Source organism: Amblyomma americanum, chromosome 2 (genome assembly GCF_052857255.1).
Source record: "Amblyomma americanum isolate KBUSLIRL-KWMA chromosome 2, ASM5285725v1, whole genome shotgun sequence".
Lineage (NCBI taxonomy): Eukaryota > Metazoa > Arthropoda > Arachnida > Ixodida > Ixodidae > Amblyomma > Amblyomma americanum.
This window is the reverse complement of record NC_135498.1, coordinates 148,043,628-148,064,265: the sequence shown is the minus strand read 5'-3', so window position 1 is coordinate 148,064,265 and position 20,638 is coordinate 148,043,628. Positions and strand designations below refer to the sequence as shown.

Genomic DNA, 20,638 nt, shown 5'->3' with positions numbered 1-20,638 from the left:
ATAGTCTATGTGAACACGTGTCCACGGCTGGGTTGTTGCGGGCCATGCCGCTGCCTTCTCGGAGGGTGGCATTGATGCCGTCTGTTGGCAGATAGGGCAATTCCGCAGGAGCTGTTCTATGTTTTGATCAATTCCTGGCCACCACACAAGTTTCCTTGCCAAAGCTTTTGTGGTACTGAGTCCGGAATGTGCTGCATGCAGTTCCAACAGGAATGCTCTTCTAGCTGCCTCAGGGATTGCTAGTCAGTCTCCCGTGAAGATGAGTTGTCCATCTGCAGTGAGGAAATTCCTACGTCTCCAGAATGGCAGTACTTGGTCATGGTTAGACTGTGGGAGTTTCTTAGGCCATCCTCCCATTATGTATTCATGAAGGCATTGCATGAGTTGGTCCTTCCCAGCAACGTCTTCGAGTTGCTTCCTTGAGACCGGTGCCGTGTCCATGATGCTGGCTACTAGTGCACTGTCTTGTTGGTCAGGGTCTTGCATCTGCAGTTGTCTCACTGGCTGGCACAGGTAGTCGACTCAGTGCGTCTGCATTTTGGTTGCGGGATCCGGGCTTATACTTTATGGTGTATTTGTAGGCACCAAGGGTAATTGCCCACCTTTGAATGCGTGATGCTGCAGTAGTAGGAATTGGTCCATTTTCCTTGAAGAGTCCAATCAGTGGTTCGTGATCAGTCTTCAACGTGAACTCCCTACACAACAAGTAGTCACGGAACTTTACCACTGCAAACACCAGAGCCAGGGCTTCCCTTTCCAACTGAGAATAGTTCTTCTCTGTCTTTGTGAGGGTGCGGGACCTGAACGCTATTGGCCTTTCAATGCCATCGATCACATGAGATAGCACTGCACCAATTCCCTCTGGTGAGGCATCACATTCTAGCACTAGTTCCTTCGTGGGGTCAAAGTGCACGAGCATATTAGAGTTAATCAGAGAGTTCTTCACAGCTTCAAATGCTCTCTTCTCTTCAGATGCCCACTTCCATTTGCTCTCTTTCTGTAGCAACCGGTACAGAGGTGCAAGGAGACTTGACATGTTGGGCAGAAAACTGCGGTAATAGGTGATCAGGCCCAGGAAGGATCTGAGTTCTTGGACATTTCTGGGCGCTGGTGCTCTCACGATAGTGTCCAGTTTCTTTTCCGCCGGATGCAAGCCGTGTCGGTCAATTTTGTGTCCCAGGTAGGTCACTTCCTGTGCTCCGAACACACACTTGTCTTTCCGCAACTGGATACCATTTTCTCGAAAGATTTCCAGTACCTTGTTCACAGTCTTCCCTAGCCGCTCGGAGTAGTTTGTCCATGTTTCCGCATTCGAATCGAACTGCGGAGGTGCCGCGAACAATGGCTGAGCGCCAAGTGCTTGCGCCATGCCACCTACTTGTCGCGCCGGTTCTTGCGTCTCACGTAGAGTCGTCGGCTTGCCTTGGTGGGTGTCGTACGTTCATTCCGTCTTCATCCCATCCTCGTCGCCACTTGTAGTCCACTTGTTGGCGTGCCGGAGCCACCACAAGCAGTAATAAGTCCGACTCCGGAGTGCAAGATACGAACACGTTTTACTGGAACGCCATGTTGTTTTTTTCCCCCCTGTGCCCCTACATCAGTTGGCAGACGAGTTTTCTACGTTGGCCAACACAAACGAAGTACGCACACACACACACCACAGCTATGCAAACGCAGGAGACAGGAAAGATAGCCGGTCGGTCGGCGCTCGCTCACTTTTCCCATATGCGTCGCGCGCCCGCTAGGTTTTTTCGCGGCGCTGCGATTTCCGAATTGGTGCATTGGGAATTTTTGCTTCCCACTTGACCGACAAATGGAACCACTTACTTCCCAGTTAGTCCCCAGTTCCTACTGGCTCTTGACTGGGAATTGATGTTTCCCAGTTGGTGGAAAACCTGACCATTTGCCTCCCACTTGATCTCCAACTGGGACCATTGGGGTCCAACTGGGTTTCCAAGTGGAACCAGTTAGCTTCCAACTGGGACCAGTCGGTGTCCAACAGGCACCAGTTGGTTTCCAACTGGGACCAGTTGCTGCCAGTTGAAACCAGTTACTCCCAATTGAATTTCCAGCTGAAGATTTTCACCTGGGATCACAATGGAAAGGAACGCGAACAGCGGAAAGCGTGGCTTTCCGTACAATCAGTGCAGCCTAGCATTGGCCCGCTGGCCCGAGGATTCGTGTCCAACTCTGATATGCTTGGCTGTCGCTAGGCAGATCGGCGCTTTCAGTCCGCACCATAGCGCTAGAATCTTGTGCCGGCCGGTGCTATCGCACCGTGTGTGTTTGAGTTCGGACACAACCAGCGGACGATAAGCTTTGCTTGCTGCTATGCTGGAAAGTAAAATACGGCATGCTTTAATGCTGTCACGATGACTGTGTGCTTGTAAGAACTCAAGCGTAAATGTTTTCCAGGCCATAGCACATTTATTGGTTTAAGAAAGAAATGAATGCCTCAAAAAAAAGCTCAAGCTGGCACAAATCCTGAACCTATCACAAAACAGAGCTGCTCGACAAAAACATATGCATTAATTAGTGTTTGGTAAACTTTCCTTCGGCAAGAATGACAGATTCCATGCACCTTGGCATAGAGGCCAACAGTTCTGTGCCTAGTTCAGTGCCGCGAAGCCTGTCCTACTCGGCATGAACAGCCGCCCAAAGGGAGTCTTTGTTCATTTTATGGAGCTTCAGTCGGGACAAGCTTGATTTCATAATTCCCCAGACATTTTCAATTAGATTTATGTCTGCTCCGTTTGCTGGCCACGGAAGTTTACGGATGGCAAGGTTCTCTAGCAAGCTTTCCACGGAGCGTGAAGTATGAATTGGAGAAAGGTCATGCTGATAATAAAACAGCCCATCTTTGAATGGTCCATCCAAAGCATAGGGCAGGAGAACCTGCTCGATTACATTACAGTATTCTGCTGCGGTGAACCGTTGATCTAGCCATATAAGGGGGCCCAAGCCATCGGCTGTGATGGCTCCCCACACATTCACGGAGCAGTGCCCGCTGAGGCTTGTTAGCTTGAAGCAGATGGGATCAAAGCTGCATAAAATTAAAAAAGAAGTTAGTTTGTGCTGCATGCTTCAAAATGGTATAACGTGCTTAGAAGAATCGCTGGTGTAACTAAACCCACTTGTATATTTTTTTAAGTAGGCACCTAGCACTAAAACAGGGACCGCGGTGCGACTGTAATATGGTTTATATTTATTCGCTCAGAATGCACATTGAGCCGTTAATTCATGGTGTGCAGAAACCGAAAAGTAGCCAAGGTAACCGCTGAACATGGTAATGACTTGAACACACTGAAATTATATGTATTGTCATGGGTGCAACATAGGACAACAAACCGTTCGCTCGCAAGTAGTCCACGCACACGCACAAACACAAATCTTCTTGCTTGACTTTCTACGAAGGAGCAACACCCATGCCACCGACGCAGTTCGCAAAATGCATATGGCAATATTATGCCCTCTAAGCACTTGGCAATCACACTCTCATGTAACAATTGTCAGTGGGTTATATTCGTTACATTTTGATACTTCTCTTACCACACTAGCACTAAATGAACGAATTCATGACCACTTCTTTATAAACAGGATAGGAATTCAAGAACGCAGGGATACAAAGGCTTACCGATGATTGTCTTGACGCCACACCTTCAGTCTTTCATTACGCTTTGTGGTAAATGTGCTCTCATCTGTGAACATCACCTGGCCCCAATCCTCCACAGTCCAATCCTTATGTGATTGTGCGAACAGTAGATGAGCGGCTTTGTGGTGATCGAAAAGCAAAGGTTTTCTTGCAGCTGTCCTGCTTCGAAGGCCCGCTTAGTGAAGGCGCTGTCGGACCACTTGGACATCCACGTTTAGTCCGAGCTCATTTTTGATCTGCTCCGCTGTGAAAAAAGGGTTGTCTACGGCGGCTGCAACGATAAGTAGATCTTCCTCCGTGGTTGTGGAACTTGGCCGAAGGTACAAGAGTCTACCTTCAGTTTCGTAGGCTTTCAAAATTCTGTTGACTGTCGAAAGCACTCTTCCGGTAATCTCCGCGATTCTTCTCTGGTGATTTTTTGGCGGTATAAAGCGGTCATTTCGATCCTGTCGGCGTCAGACACTCTGGGCATGGCGTTCTTTTCAGTCTGATGAAACTCATTCTGGTAGCTCAGCTCTTACGGCGTAGGATAGAACACGCATGTGCAGCATCACTTCCAGTCATCGTTCTTATTTCTTGAAGCTTTTATTTTTTTCGATGCAGATCTACGAACCCGATATGATCTGGCTTGCACTCAACACTTCTATTCGCTCGCTTATGCGATCATAGTGACAGCATTAAAGCACGCCGTATTTTACCTTCCAGCATAGCAGCAAGCAAAGCTTATCGTCTGCTGGTCGTGTCTGAGCTCAAACACACGCGGTGCGATAGCGCCGACCGGAAACAAGATTCTAGCGCTACGGCGGCACGGACTGAAAGCGCCGATTTGCCTAGCTACAGCCAAGCATATTGGAGTTAGACACGAATCCTCGGGCCAGCGGGCCGATGCTAGGCTGCGCTGATTGTGCGGAAAGCCACGTTCCGCTGTTCCTGTTTTTTTCTATCGTGATAGTACCTGTGGAGGCACATGCTGTCGGGCTGCCTAAGTAAGGCTTGATGGTACAGAGTTCTTAAGTGACTTGCACAGTTGGTTACGGTACAGTGTACTGAGTCAAGTATGATTGTTGCTGAAAACATTCTGCTATCATTTCTAAACTGATTGCGTTCCTTATCCTTAGCCTGAGAACTTTTTTTTAGCTAAACCAGTGATATTTAAAGTTGCCTTTCTGTGGCCTAGCATATTAAAAAAGCAGTCATCATCATCATCAGCCTGACTGCACCCACTCCATTGCAAAGGCCTCTCCCATGTCTCTTTAATTAATCCTGTCCTTTGCCAGCTGCACCCATCCTACCTACCTCTGCCGCCCCCTGCTACGCTTGCCTTCTCTTGGAATCCACTTTGTTACCCTTAAGGACCAGCGGTTGTCTTGCCTTTGCATCGCATGCCCTGCCCAAGCCCATTTCTTCCTCATGATTTCGACTAGGATGTCATTAACCCGCATTTGTTCCCTCGCCCACTCTGCCCGCTGCCGGTCTCTTAGCGTCACACCTATAATTTTTCTTTCCATAGCTCGCTGCATTGTCCGTAACTTAAGCTGAACCCTTTTCGTTAGCCTCCATGCTTCTCTGCTCTTTAGGTGAGTACCGGCAAGATACAGCTGTTGTACACTTTTCTTTTGAGGGATATTGGTAAACTGCGATTCATGATCTGAGAGAACCTGCCATATGCACTCCACCCCATTCTTATCTTTCTAGTTATTTCCCTCTCATGATCTGGATGAGCCGTCACTGCCTGCCCTAATTAGACGTATTCCTTTACCACTTCCAGCACCTCGCTCCCAATTGTGAACTGCTGTTCCGTAGCTAGACTGTTGAACATTACTTTGGTTTTTTGCATATTAATTTTTAGACCCACCATTCTGCTCTGCCTGTTTACGTCATTGATCATGATTTGCAGTTCACCTCTTGAGTGACTCAGCAAGGCAATGTCATCAGCGAATTGCAGATTTTTTTGGTATTCTCCATTAACTATTATCCCTAACTGTTCCTAATTCAGGCCTCTGAGTACCTCCTGTAAACAGGCAGTGAATAGCATTGGTGAGATCGTGTCTCCGTTCCTTATTGGAATTTTATTGCTGACTTTATGGAGGACTGTGGTAGCTATGCAGTTGCTATATATATCTTCTAGTATTTTGACGTATGGCTCTTCTACACCTTGATTCTGCAATGCTTGTATGACTGTTGAGGTTTCCACCGAGTCGAATGCTTTCTCGTAATCAATGAAAGCTATATATTGGCCCTGTACATTTTCTTAATCTTCTGAAGCTCATCAGCATGCAAGCATGAGGGAAAAAGCATGAGACTGCTAAAACAGATTTGTAGGCAGGCCGATATGTGCAAAGTATGTGCAGAAGTGGCCTTTTTCAAGAGAAGGCATGCTACTCACGCAGCTCAATGGGAGGGGTGACCGGCCTGCCCCGGTAAATTATGCGAAGTCAGCCGGAGAGGGCACTTTTGACTGGTGCCTGCAGAGCCCCCCCCTGTGAAGCTGCGGTCCCCTATTCAACGATCGTGCCCATGCCCCCGGCTTGCAAACCGTGCGTCTCGGGCCCCCAATGAACAGATGAAGTTGGGGCGGCTGTGGAAAAGGGGAAGCTGAACGACCTAGGTGACTTTTCTCCGGTTTTCTTGCGACCTTGCAACCCTTCTCCCAAGGGCGCTTAGCTCCAAATGATCACACGTAATGAGCCATGGTAGCCACGAAGACAGCTGTAGCACAAGGGAATGTGGCTGCCAGTCACTGGCCCTGTGTTTTTACAGTATTGTGCATTTTTGTCGTGCATTTTTTAGCGCTCGTGTTGTGTCCCTTGAATATTGTGCGCTATAGATCCTCATGTTCACTACCCACTAGCCCGAACCCTGACCCTTCTAATTTATCATGAAACTTCCAAAAGTTTTACCATCTCAATTGCTGGCTCGTTTGCGGTTAAACTGCACAGAGAGCTTGCATATTATGGTAACTTTTGGGTCTTAGCAAGTTTGACAACGGTACTTACTTGGTTGAGCCGGACGTGATGCAAAAAAGTAATAATCTGCGTCGAGATTGGCGAACCAAAACCCGCAAACGCATAGTTTGCGCTGAAGGGCGGCAGTGGCGCCATCTGTTTTTTGCAGTAGAAAGTGTCACGACAAGGCGCCGAGGTGACCATTGCATGTTTTTAGGAGCAAAAAATTGTTTTGCAGGTTAATCATTTGCACTAGGGTTTCTATTTACTTACTGCTTCCACAAAATTTTTGCAACTTTTATTTGGGGTTTTTTCATGAACTAGGGGTGGGCTAATATTTAGAAATTTCGAATAGTGAATTCAGTATCCTTCTGTTGAATTATTTGAATGAATCAAATAGTGCATTTTGAAAATTTTTTGAAACAAATCGAATATGTTCTCAACTTTCCGAATAATTTCTGAACAAGGCCCGCTGTATTTTTCTTTGACGAATGTTGCAAAAAGGGCCCGCACCGATGCTATGCACCATCCTTCCACGAAAAGTATGAACTATCTCTTGTGTATTCTTTCTTCTTTGCGAGGAATGGAGAGTGTGTCTTCTGCGAATGGCACGGTTTACTCGTGCCTGTGTTCCTCATCGCCTGCGTGCTCTTCTTTGTGTGTGTCTGTTTCCTGTGCCTATGTTCGCGATGGGGGCCAAGGAGGACCGGAACAGTGCCAGGATATTCTGGGCTCTGAGTGCTGATGGCTGGCCTGGGATTGAGCTTCGGCGGCGGCGCGTGTGAAGTGAGTTTGGCAGCGAAACTGCCTTGTCGAGGAAAAGCAGCCGGGCCTCCTTGGCAAGCCATTGGGCTCGTTGGTTTCAAGGAAGAAAGATGTTTGTGTCGCGTGTCCTTTCTGATTGTTCTTTGTGTATCCATGCCATAAAGTTTAATAGTTTTTCTTTTTTGTTAAAGAACGCATCTTCATGTCATCACTTTTTCTTCAATATTCATTTTCGCATGGTTCCAATCTCACATTTTACAACATCGTGCCGAAACCCGGGATTGTAGTCTCCAGGACTTGGAGAAATTCTGAAAGCTGGGACCTGGCTGCGACGCACAATATGAGTGATGCCACGGTCCACGTTTGACGCAATCATGCAGAGAGCGAAAGAAACGAGAACAGTGCTTCAACAGCAAATTACCAAGCTGATCAATGGGGCTAAGCTCTAGGCACGACAGACATCGGATTGCTGTGCTTCCTCTTTGATAGACTTGCGGCCAACGACGACGAACTGCTTAAGCTGAACACCAAATTGGAAGATGCCATTGCTGATGAAGACTTCGATTCAGAGTTTGAGATGGTCATGAGTTACAAGGACGCAGCCAGTGCGAAAGAAGCCAAACTGTTAAAAGCTCTTTGTCTATTGACTGCAGAGACGGCGGAACCTCAATGCGGAAGTTAACTTGGCGGTAACGAAGCTATTCATCGCAGTGCAGTCAAGCTGCCCTCTCTTCAGCTGCAGACATTCAGCTGTTAGCTTTGACAGTAGCGTGGCTTTTTGGAAGCCATTGATGAGAATGGAAACCTCACCAATGGAGAAAAGCTTCATTACTTTAGAAACCTTCCGAGCGGAGTGGCGGCCTCATGGACAGCTAAATTACAGGCGACGGGACTATGCTACAATGATGCAGTGACCATTCTGTCCAAGTGCTTTGGCGACATCTGACAGGTTATCCAGGAGCACCTTGCCCAGCTAAGATTACTGCCATCTGTGACATTGTTGCACAACATGCAAGGCCTGTGGAACCTCATGAATCACGTTCAGTGCCACCTGCAAGGACTTAATGGATTGAAGGTGAGCTTTACCACTTATTCCACCGTGATGGTAGACATCCTTTTGAAAGCCCTACCTGCCGACATCGTCATTGGGTATTATAAACGGCTGGCCAACACTCCGGACTCTTCACGTTCAGCTAGCAATGCTCAGAATAGTTAGGCCACATCTGTTACAGGCCCTGCAGATGGTGAGCTGGAACAACTTCTGAATTTTTTGACAGCCAAAGTTGAAAGCTGGGAAAAGAGCAGAATTGGTATTAACAGAGACAACAAATGAGGCTAACAGGAAAGTGAAAGAAAATGGTTCTTTCCTGGCTATGTCTGCTGTACTGCACGCAACATCACAAGTAAGGGAACAGTGCTTTTTCTTCTGCTCACTTGCAACACTAAGGGCTGCAACAGTGAATTTAAAGTGGAAGAAAGAGTGCAAAGACTTGATTGTGATAAACGCTGCTTCAGATGCACCTTGCGAGGACATCGTTTGAAAGGTTGCCGCTGCCGACTGAAAGGTAGAAAGTGTAGCGGCACGCATTGTGCTGTCATTATGCGGCCCCAACTGGAAGCCGAAAAAAGTAGAATTGACTCCAAGATTGAATATTAACAGCTTGCATGCCAGCAGTTGCAATTCCATCAATAACGAAATTCTGTTGCAAACCTGCCGGCTTTGGGCTGTTGGAGAAAGTCTGTGCTGTTCCATTCGAGGCATCGTGGAGGGGGGCAGTCATCGCACTTTTGCCCGGGATTGTACCACTGAGGACAAAAGTAAGAGAAACCCCCGATCCAAATTTCGAACTCTGCTGCACTGCATGCGTGTGCCACCTGGCGATGTACTCCTGGTGTCTTCCTTACGATGCACTGTGTGTCAACACCAGGAGTGCATCGTCACGTGGCGCACGCATGCAGTGTGGCACGGTTTGGAACTTGGAGGGGGGTTCAGTTACTTTTGTCCCCGACTGTACATCCTTCTCTGAGGTGCCTGCGCATTGCATGCTTTATTGTGGGCTCTTTCAGCTCTTTCCTGTTCAACATTGCCATTGATTTGTACACATGTACAATTATCTGTGAACACTAAAAAAAATACTAATATGCATTGCACAACTTATTGCTCTTGATTTGTGTGCTAGTCTGAACCTGTACTATTTCTGCACAGGGAGGCGTCCAGCCACCTGCACCCTGGATGCCTGGCGAGCACTTGGCACCTTGTGAGGGGCCCACCCATTCCTACGCGGGCCTGTAGTTAAGGCGCTGTACACATGACAGACAGCGCAGCCTCGTCATTGGCCTTCGGTAACCAACAAGGTAGGCGAGTGGCGCGCTACCACAGTTAAGCACCACACCTGCTTGATGAAAGCCACTGGCTGTTGGACTACATATTTTTTATATGTTCAACAGTGGGCTGCTGTTCCTGTTTCTTTCAGTGAGTGCGTGCTTAGCTGCTTATGAGTGATGTGTATTCAATAAAACCTCATTAATTTGGATCTCAAGACAGTGAAAAAAATTGTCAGAATTATAGTTGCTGACAGATTTTTCGGACTCAGCGGGACCCAGAAAATTGTCCAAATAATCTTTCTGCAGAAATGCGGCTTTGAAAATCTCGAACTTTGTTCTCCAGATGTTCTCCAGCACTATGTCAGGACAGTGCCCATTGCTGCAAATGTCTATATCTTCCCTGTCTGAAAGCAGATGCTTTGTCAGGGCAAAAGCTACGTTTCTTTGGCTACCTGTGGCATGAAACCTGGTGGAGTTTCCTTCAGTTGTCAGTTTTTCAAGTACTACAGTATTTCCTGCTCAGTTTAATCCAAGCGCCAGAATATTTAATCTGAGTGCCACTCAATTTAATCCAGGTGCCACAGAAATTAATCCAAGTGCGAAAGCATTTAATCCAAACGCCAGCGAATTTAATCTTCATGCATTCTCACACTGGACCCCTCAAACTTAAAATGCGGTCTACAAATCCCAGATGCGTTATCAATGAGTTGTTACTGACGAAGCATTAGACGCCCAATGAGCAAGTAATAATAACTTTTTTAATCATAACAAAGAAGAGCCGGGTATTTATACCACCCAGCACATCAACCGAAGTACAGGGTGAGCGCGAAGCATATTGCAGATATGCGTCAGCGGTGTCCTGCAACTCGCATAATCATGTCACACCTTTGTTATCCTGATAAGATGAGCGACTCACTCTAAGGTGGTGACTAAGATAAACTTGACGGCAAATGTTGCTAGGTAAACAAGCCCGCCCCTGTCAAGTTGCTTCACAAGGTCGTATTGCCCATCCGTGTCGGATACTGATGTCATCCTTTTTTCGGTGAGCACATCCCTGCATTTTGTGCAGTTCAGCTTTTTAAGTGTTGCGTACACTGCATAGCCTGCCACATAGACCAGCACTTGGACGTTGTCTTTTAGTTCCGACAGTGCATCTTCGGTCACCACTACATTTAGGCTAGGGCGTGGACAGTCTGGTCGCAAGTGAAGCTCATCCCATTGCTCATCCTTACTGATGGCTGGCAAAGTGCTTTGCAGCCTTAGCTTCTTTTCGCATTCATACACTTGCCTCATCGACACATGATACTGGGATCCATCCAGCTGGCATCCTGTACTTTCCGAAGCGCTCCTTCGGTCTGTCGGTTTGGATTTTTCTTAGCAGGACATATGATAGCTTCAGCTCTTCGAAGCAGTACTTTGTAAACTCCACAAAAGCATATGTTGTGTGGTTGATAGTGGCATGTGTCTCTCATGTTAGCGTGCCACTGTAAAAATTTTGCCTTTCCAGTCCTCCAACCAAGCCATAAGATAGCGCAGGAAATCAATCTTGATGTCATTTTCCGAAGGAAACACTGGTTCTTAGAACTTGTCTCGAAGCCGTTTTCCCTTCCAAGCGGTCTTCACATTCATAATCTTCCACCATTTCACCACCAACTCAATAAAAGCGGCAGTCCCTGCGAAAAATAAGAGGTTGTGCTTCATGCCAAGGGCTGGCAGGGCCTGAGGAAGGTATTCGTTGAAGGTTTGTAAAGCCAACTTGACATTTTGCCATTCGATGTTCGATGGACAAAGCCTTTCTTGACAGTCTGTAGCCATAGCTTAACAGCCTCTCGCACTCCAAGTTGTAGAGATTCCTGATGGTAGCAAATGATGCAGAGAGCATTTGCTGTCCTTCAGGGAGGTTTTTTTCTGAACTCGGGGAAAGTAGAAGCAATGTTGGTCGTTTTTTTTTATTAAGCCAATTGTTGCGTATACACTTTAGTAGTTGTACCGGGTCTATTACAAAAAAGAGAGGTCTTGCAGGGTCCGATGGATACGAATAAACAGTTTGTTTAGAAGGAGGTGATGAGAAGTAAGACATAGCTTTTATGTTGATGTCATTGTTGTCACTTACGACACACACTACCCTGTAGCCAATTTCTTCTAGTTCACATATAACTTCTCAGCAACTGGTGCAGATACTCTGATTCTGCTTTTTGGACAGGGACGATGTGAGCGACTTCGTTAAATTGGCACAAGAGGCTCTGCACCATAAAGACAAGTGCGCTGGTTGCTGCAGCTGAGCTGTTCAGAGCAGCACCTGTAATATTGCCTCCTTTGTAGTCGAAATAAGGCTTGATGTGAATTTCATCCACCATCAGTGTCAAAAAACATTGGCATTCATTCAGGTTGGTGATTCTTCCAGTCATGTACCAGAGGAACAATTCACTCTGATGTTTGATTTGAGGATTCATGCCGTACGATGAGCATATTGAGCGAATGGTCACTGGGTGCGGCAGAGTCATGATTCCAGATCCGCGGACATATTTGTATGCGTGAGGCAATACAGTGAAGAGTAGACAGCAAAATATCATGAAGTCTGCTGAGTAACGTCTCCAAACTTTCTTCATTGAGAGGAGCTTCAACTGCTCGCTAAGAAATTGTATGGCATTGGTGCTTTCGTCTGTGGGCGAAAAAGATAATTTTCCCAGCAGGAGAAGAATCTGCTTACAAATGTCTTCGTTGACGGATTCAGGAGTTTGATTGAGGTCGCCACTGCTTTTTTCAATGAACTCAAGAAGCTCCAACATTGCTTTCTTGCTGTTTACTACTGTTGGGATTGAGAAATTGGTGCCTAGTTTCATTATCTGCACCTTTAAGAAGTTAACTGTCACGCTAAGATAAGTTTTTACTGCAATTGAATATTTGATGCATGGAGCTCCGTCTTCAATGATGTGCACTAAAATAAGGCGTTCACTTCCTTCAATAGCATGCCAGAATGCAGACTTTTTGCTTGCTAGATATTCGGTTTAGTCTTTTAGGTTTAGAACCCTATCCGCTTCCTGCTCTTTGCGGAATACTTCAGTTGACTCTTCAAGCGCTTTCCTCAAAGCAGCAGCCTCAAGGCGCATGCGTTTCGAGTCCAGGTCATCCTTTGAGTTGCTTGGCTTCGAAAAATAGTACGGGCATCCCGGAAACTTAGATGGGATTCCGCCTGGGCGAAGGCGCAAATGCGAAAGTGGTGCAGTGGTGGTGTGCCCTGTAACCTCGTCGTTGTGGGAGGCCTCTTGCACGATGTCGGCCTCAGTGAAGTGAAGCTCGCAAACCTAGAGAGAAGTTAAATTTTTGTATAAATAGCAGCTGTAACTTCGCAAGAGAGTTTTCTTGAAAGTCTGCATTTGCTACCGGCAGTGTTAACCAGCTGCCTAGTTTAAATACACTTTGTTTATAATGGATGCGCATAACTTTATCGTATTTTTCAAACGTAACTATTATTTGAAGAAGCTTCGAACATCTTACCCTGGAGTGTGGTGATACAACGAAGTTCGCTCGTGGTATTGCCCTAATCCAGGCGTTCTGTTCTTCTTCATTCTGGGGAAACTTGAACACGTGGTATTTGGGACCCAATTCGTAATTAGTCCTGCAATTGGGAACATAGCACTTATTAGGCATATCCTTGCAGAAGTGTAATCCACATTCCACTCCAGCGATGGCACTACAACATCTTCTCGACGGACACAACCGCACGCTCAGCACAAGGTGTAGGATCTGCATACACAGTCAACGTCTAGAAAAAAAGTGCGTTTGGAAGCATGTCGCGACATGCCACGACTTTCCACGAGGCAATGGAGGAATTGTCGCGTGTTTCCAGAACCTGTCGCATTGTCGTCGCTGTCATCCCCCACTCTGACTTCTCGGTATACAGGTGGGGTTAACCATTGTGTACCTTCCAGGCCTCATTTTCAACACCCGTGCGCCGCTCGTAACGTGCTGCACAGAACTTCTATGTTGGCCTCTTTCATGTGACGTAGCTCAGGGGGGGAAGGAACAGCCATCAGGTCTTAAGTTCCTTAGAGGGTGTTGAAAGCGGGCCGGCTTAACGAAACGTAGATGTATGAGGGGGATGCTGAAGCGCATTCAGAGGCAGCAACGACAGGCTGGTGCCGCTTTCCAGATTTTGTGGGGACGCCTGTCAACAGTCGCCACGAAGACGAGTAGTTTAGTGTGCTACTCGCGGTGGTAGCGGCTCGGTTGAGATAGATAATTGGCGTAAAGCTGCAAGCCACCAGTGTCACGGGTTTCCAGGGGGCCGGCGACCCGTGAGAATGTTTTGGTGTATTTTCATGTTTCTCTTTTTACTTTGTAAGGGAGAGAGTGTGAATAATACTGTGGAAGTATGGGGCGTGGCACGTAAACCTAGTGGGCCAATCATTTTGAGCGTCCATTCCCGGAATTACATTTTCTTATAGCAATTTTGATGTTCTATTCGTGCTGTGTATTTTAAGGAGAGGGTTCTGAACCTTGCCGAAACTGGAAGGCGTGTCATGCAGTTTGTAAACCAATCGTGTTTGTTGTTATTGGGTGATGTAAGGGGTGGGCCAGGCTTCTAGGTCTTAAAACCGGGCCCCTTAGCCTGGAAAATTGTTCTGAGCTAGATTTAGATCTCTTGCATCTTCGGCGATGCCAAGGAGGGAAGATTTTCCCTTAGCCAGTTCCATGTAATCATGCTTGCCGTTTATTCTGTTGTAAATATGTGAATTCCTGTACAGTAGCCGACGGGTAATTCGGACTCCAATAATTCAGACTTGTAGGATATTTCGGACCTCGATGAGGCACCGTCAGTCACCCCATAGAAGCGCATACATATTCGCGACGGATATTTCGGACTTCAAAAGTGCGAAAGTTCGATTTTTCGGACTAATTGCAGTCGCCTGCCGGCCAAAATCGGCCATCTGATCGGCTTTTCGCTGGCGCAAAAGGCGCCATCTTGGATTGAGGTGGATTTACGCTGCAATTGGATTGGCTTGATATACTTTCGGTACCCCATTTTTGCCAGTAGAGGTCCCTGCGATCTCTGACACTTCGAGGTGGCAGCCGGATTGTCATCGCCCCGTCAACTTGCTTTTGTTGCCGACGTTGTCGCGGGCAGTTATCGTTTGTCCCATACGTTGAAAATTGGTTGTTGCGGGAAGGGATAAAGGAGGGACTGAGAGAAGAAAAGAAGAAAGAGGTGCCATTATGGAGGGCTCCGGAATAATTTCGACCACCTGGGGATCTTTAACATGCACAGGGCCGCCTTTGCATTTCGCCTCCATCGAAAAGCGGCCACCGCGGCCGGGTTCCAGCCCGGGTGCTCGGGATCAGTAGCCGAGCGCCCTAACCACTGAGCCACCGTGGCGGGTCTCATACGTTCGCCATTCGCCGCTTCGTCTCTTGGGTTTCTCTGACCGCGTCGGCTGAGTGGCGCTCAGTCTTCACGCAGTTACATCCATTCGCCGTTTTGTGATTGCGCCCGGCGGTTCCACCGCTTTGACCGAAAAGTGCCTTATCTTTGCGTGTGTTTGGAGCGGTATGGCGCACACTTGTGTTGTGGACAACATGGCCCCGCCAGGTCTTTCAAAGAAGCGTGGGAAGTATTCCAACTAAATGTGGTGACCTTGCTGTCTAGCATGTATGTACAGTGAAAGCACAACTTTGGCGCAAATCGTCGCCAAGAAGAGAAATTTTCTGCAAGGTAAAATCAGTGACATTTTTAAGCCGATTTCATCTCAATAAAGTGATTTTTTTGTACTTAAGGGATTTGTTGGACTGTTTGATTATTCGGACCATTTTTCGGGTCCCTTCGAGTGCGAAAAATCTGTCGGCGACTGTATAAGGTTTCAGTTTGCCTTCCTTCAGTCAAGTGTTGCCGTATCTCGTCTGTTATACCGTCTCGGACGGTAGGGCACTTGTTGTGGAGCCCGAAGAACGAACCTTAACTTAGTTCTTTGGCTGGAATTCCTTCCTATGCCGCGGCAGCCCAGTTCGCCACTTGGCTAAACGAAGCACGCTTGATGCGCCGGGTCGGCGTGAGCTTGTGGTCCTGAAGCATCAGCCAGTGGTCGTAGTGCTTCCGCAGCCTATCCTTAAATCGCTTGTTGATTGCGATGTCGAGTGGGTGTAGCCGGCTCGTCATTCCTGTGGATATCACCGCAATTTCCATACCGCCTTTTAAAAGCACTGACTTTACGGCATCTCTCAAGTGGCCGCGGTAGGAGTCGAGAACTAGGAGTGACTCTTTGAACAGCAGGGCCCTGGCACGACATTGCCAAACGGTCTTCACCCTATCTTCGACTAGGGCACCATTCAACCATCCATTCTCTTGTGCGTTCACAACGACGTTTTTAGGGAAAACCTTTCCGGATGGAAGTGTTTTCCGCTTAAAAATGAGGTAGTGTGGCAGTTTTTGCCCATTGGCCATGCAACATAACATCATGGTAAGACGCTGCTTCTCATACCCAGCAGTTCTTACTTTCACCTGTTTTGCTTCCTTCTCAATGACTGTGTATGCCGCAGTCATGTCAAAATGCACTAGGGTCTGATTGACTTTACAGATTTGGCCCAGACTGTACTGCTTCTCCAGGTACTTCTGGATTACAAAGCGCTGAAATGCCACCATCATTTCCTCAAAATCAGATGGTAGGTTTTGGCATACGGAAGTCTGCTGTCGAAGGCTAAACCCGGAACGCTTCATGAAACACAGCACCCAGCCCCTGCTGGCTTTAAATTGGGTCCGTGGGACGGCTCTGACGTTAGCGACCTCCCTCGCCTTTGCCTGTATTATCTCGGTCGTCACGGGCATCGCACCTTCTCTTTGCTTCCTGGTAAAGTTGGCGACATCCTTTTTCACCTCGTGGTGTCACCCGCTTTTGGGATCAGTGAAGGTCATTCAATTTGTAGCGCAGTTGAAGAGCTCATTCCGCTGCTTCCGCTACCGCCACATGTTCTTCTCGTTCACGCCGAAGTCTCGCTGGGCTTGTAGGTTTGAAGTGTTTTCCGCTGCCGAAACTACTTTCCGCTTAAAAGCCGTGGTGTAATGGCATCGCTTGGTGGGTCCCATTGCGCCACAAACACGGGCGTTTCTCAAAGTCACGTGGCGACGAACACAAGCAAGTACGGGACGGCAAGACCTTTGTTCACAACGTTTGAACAAGCCAGCGACAACAAGAAAAATGGAGCCTGCAAACCTGCAAGCTGCAAGCAGCTACAAGCTGTGGCCGTGAGATGGCGTTACATGTCTAGTGGTTGCGGGCAAACTGCATCCTCGAATCTAAGCCAACCCCCGACTTTCGTAATCAATTTAAAAAAAAAAGTACCGGCCTAGATTCGAATAAATACGGTGCTTGCTACGGGAAGAATATGTGCGCCATCTTTGAGGGCTGAGAGCAAGGATTGCGTCATGAAGACCTGCTGTTTATGCTGCTTAAGAAGAGTTCGACGCCGTCCCAGTCACTAATCCGCCCTTGAAATCAAATTATTGTAGAAGGTGAATTTCATCAACCTACAATGTGAACACTCTCAGGATCCCCTCATCATTTTGCTCTTTTGCAGGGCTGGCATTAATAATGGCGGCATACCCTTATTAATGTTGATCGGTGTGGTAAAGCTGTTCGCCAAGAACTGCGGAGGAATTTGTAGGCATAGGGGGAAATTGTAGGCATAGGGGGAAATTGTAAAAAGAAGGCTGGAAAATACAAGGAGCTTTGCAGAGTACCTTATGGCGCCTCCTTCTTTGCGAATTAATTGGAGTTGCTCTTTTAGGAAAGTGACCACTTCAACGTTTTTTACTGGCAGTAGCTCGTCACTTGCCAGGTCGTCCATAAGGGTGAAAAGTAAACTGAAACAAGCCTTCAGTTTTTCTTCTCGCTGGCACGCATTCGGCGCTTTGAATTCCTGCATGGTGTTTAAGGCAGACTGGAGAATCCGCAAATCAATTTTCACTGGAATCATGACCTCATCTGTGGAGAGCTTTTCGTTTTTTCAAAAGGCTCCAATTTCCATGAGGTCATTGACAACTACGAAACGTTCAACCTCTGGGAGGCCTGCATTGCCGTCAACATGCACAAATAAGACTCAATTTTCGCCTTTTTTTGTTGTCCACAAGTCGGAGATTGAAAATCTTGTAGCCATGTGAGCAGGTGTTCAAATGATGGTAGGTGGTTTATGCGCTTCTCTTCATGCCCAGAAATTGAAAGCTGTATGGCTTCTTCCAAACTTGAATATTCTTCTGAAATTTGGGACCCGCACACCAAGAAAGATATCAAATTTACCTCATCCAAAGGAAGGCAGTACATTTCATTTTTCATAAATATAGAAGTTCAGACTCCCCAACACAGGTCATGAAAGACAATAACATTCCGTTGCTCCGTACGCGCAGAAAACTTAACCGTATTTCTTTCCTTCATAAAATTATCGCACGTAAGCTTAGCATTTCTCCCCTTTCATTCCTCAGGTACTCCACTGCTCAAAGGACCCGCCATATTAGGGAGCACTCCTTACAGCCTCTTTTTGCTAAAACAAACGCGTTTAAGCACAGTTTCTTCCGTCAAACAATAGCAGATTGGAATGCACTCCCTGACTCAATTTTTTAAAATAAATACCTAAATTTTTTTATTTCAGCATCAGACGAAACACAGAGCCTGATGCAGGGGCAGAAGCTGAAGGCTGGTGGTGCCTGACGAGGCCTCTGACCCTAAACAGTCCACAGCGATACACATACAATACAAATCTTAGAACAAAAGAATAAAGTGTGTCTCCTGTAAACACAAAATTTTGACACTTGTACAAAAACATATTGCATATATTGTTGTACACAAATGACACATAACAAATCACGCATAATACGACGCTACGCAAATTACATGAATAAATCAGCACAAATAGCTGTTGTACAAATTCAGACAAAAAAAAGATATAATTGTGAATGAAACTGAATAATTTTGCTTGAAACGACACAAAAGCAAACTAAGAGCAATTTATAGAGTCAATTTGTGTTATACAGTGCAGTCCACTTATAACGATATCGAGAAAGACGAAAAATATGATCGTTATAACCGATGATCGCTATATCTGGACTGGTTATAGAAAAAAAAAAAACGCAGAACATACCTTTGCTGCTCCGAACTTGAATTCGCTACTTGCTCTAAAGAATAGATGATGTAGAAAGTAGGCTGTGAAAAACAAACTTTATTTCTAGCGCCAGTAAGCGTGTCAAGGGTTAGGCGCTCCGAAATAGTCCGAAATCTACACTTGCTTTTGCGGCAGCTTCAGCTTCACAACCGCGGTGTGCATGGATTCCAGCTGCTGCGCGAACACTGGCGGCAATCCTTTCGCATGCATAAAATCAATTAAGGAGTTGATCGACGACAGTGCACTTTGCGTGGACATCGTGGTCGGGGTCAAGGTGCCACTGTCAATCTCGTTATCACTGTCGCTGCCGCCGTCGCCACCGTCGCACAACTTTGTTGTCTGTCGAGACAGCACATCTTCGGCGATCGCCTCGTCGGTGACCTCATCGCAGAACGAGGCAGCACTGTCTGCAGTCAAAAACTCCTCCATCGACGCACCACCTGTGTCACCAGTAGGAACGAGCTCCCAGAGCTCGGTTATGTCAGGGGCTTCCACCGTGTTGGTCTCAGTGGGTTGGGGAAGTTCGTCCTGACGCACAAAGCCCGCCTTTTTGAAGCAGTTGTATATGGTTGACTGTTTTACTTCATACCATGCACCGTAAACGAAGTGCACGGCTTTCAAAAGGCTGATCTTTAGGTCAGGGGGCCCGTCTGCATGGCCCGACGTGCCAGGAGCTGCGCGATCAATGGCTAAAATTAGCCAATCCAGCATGCGCCGCCGATACAGGACTTTAAAGCTGGCGATCACGCCGGCGTCCAACGGCTGGAGGCCTGCCGTAGTATTCGAAGGCAGAAACATCAATTCGACAGATGTTAGCTTCGGGTTAACGCTGTGTGCGCTACAGTTGTCAAGTAGCAACACTACTTTTCTTCCTTGGCCTTCAATTAAACTGTCGAACTCGAGCAGCCATTCTTCGAACAGGTCGCGGGTCATCCACGCCTTCTTGTTGCTGCAATAGCGGACCAGGATGTGCTGATTCTTAAAGCATGTTGGCTTCTTTGATCGCCCGATCATGAAAGGCTTGAGACGATGGCTCCCGTCCATGCTAACGCACAGCAACACGGTCACCCTAAGTTTCGAGTGCTTCCCGCCGGGGCATCGATCTCCTTTAAGAGCGTGAGTCTTCGACGGCAACATTTGAAAAAACAGAGCAGTTTCGTCGCAATTATTAATGTCCTCCGTGTAGCGCTCCAGCACGCTGGGCAGCTTTGTCTGCAGCCACTGCTGCTTTGCCTCTGTGTCCAAAGACGCCGCTTCCCCTACCACGTTTTTGTAAACGATTCCGTGCCGCTCTTTAAAGCGCTGAATCCAGCCTCCCCCAGGCTCAAAATTTGGCCGTCCCAGAAGAAAAGCGAAGTTTTTCGCTTTGGTGGCAAGTATTGGCCCACTGATAGGCACATTATGCGCGCGGGTTGTGATGAACCACTGGTAAAGCGCCTCTGCAACATCGGCGTACAAAGGGTTTCTAACCCTTTTCCGCTGATCGGCATGGCCGCTGATAGCTCCTGCCTTCACAATCGCGGTGCTCCCGGTTTTCAAGATGGTTGATATCGTCGACTGGGCGAGCTCATACTTCTTCACGAGGGCGCTCACCTTGAAGCCACGTCGAGAGTCCTGCATAATATCCATCTTCGTGTCAAGCGACACAGCTTTACACTTTGTCGGCGCCATCTTTGAACTGGGTTGTACCGTTGGTTGCACGCTGCTTCGGTCAACGTTTCTAGATTGCCTGGTCTGCAAACTCCGCTGGGGTTCGGCGGCCAAACGCGGCCCCTTTCCGCTCCCGCTCGCAAGGTGGCGCTTC

At 47.3% G+C, this 20,638-nt stretch overlaps 1 protein-coding gene across 4 annotated transcripts in view; it reads left to right on the top strand.

Annotated features, from left to right (window-relative positions):
- Positions 1 to 20,638, top strand: part of LOC144121887 (uncharacterized) — a 182,157-nt gene that overhangs the window by 16,202 nt on the left and 145,317 nt on the right. For 3 of the 4 annotated variants that reach the window (XM_077655310.1, XM_077655309.1, XM_077655311.1), the window contains exon 2: positions 9,569 to 9,717. In XM_077655310.1, coding sequence (XP_077511436.1) covers positions 9,672 to 9,717 — 46 coding nt within the window. In that variant the 5' untranslated portion in view covers positions 9,569 to 9,671. Of the gene's footprint in view, positions 1 to 9,568; positions 9,718 to 20,638 lie in introns of those variants that run through there. The other variant, XR_013312722.1, reaches the window with a different exon arrangement.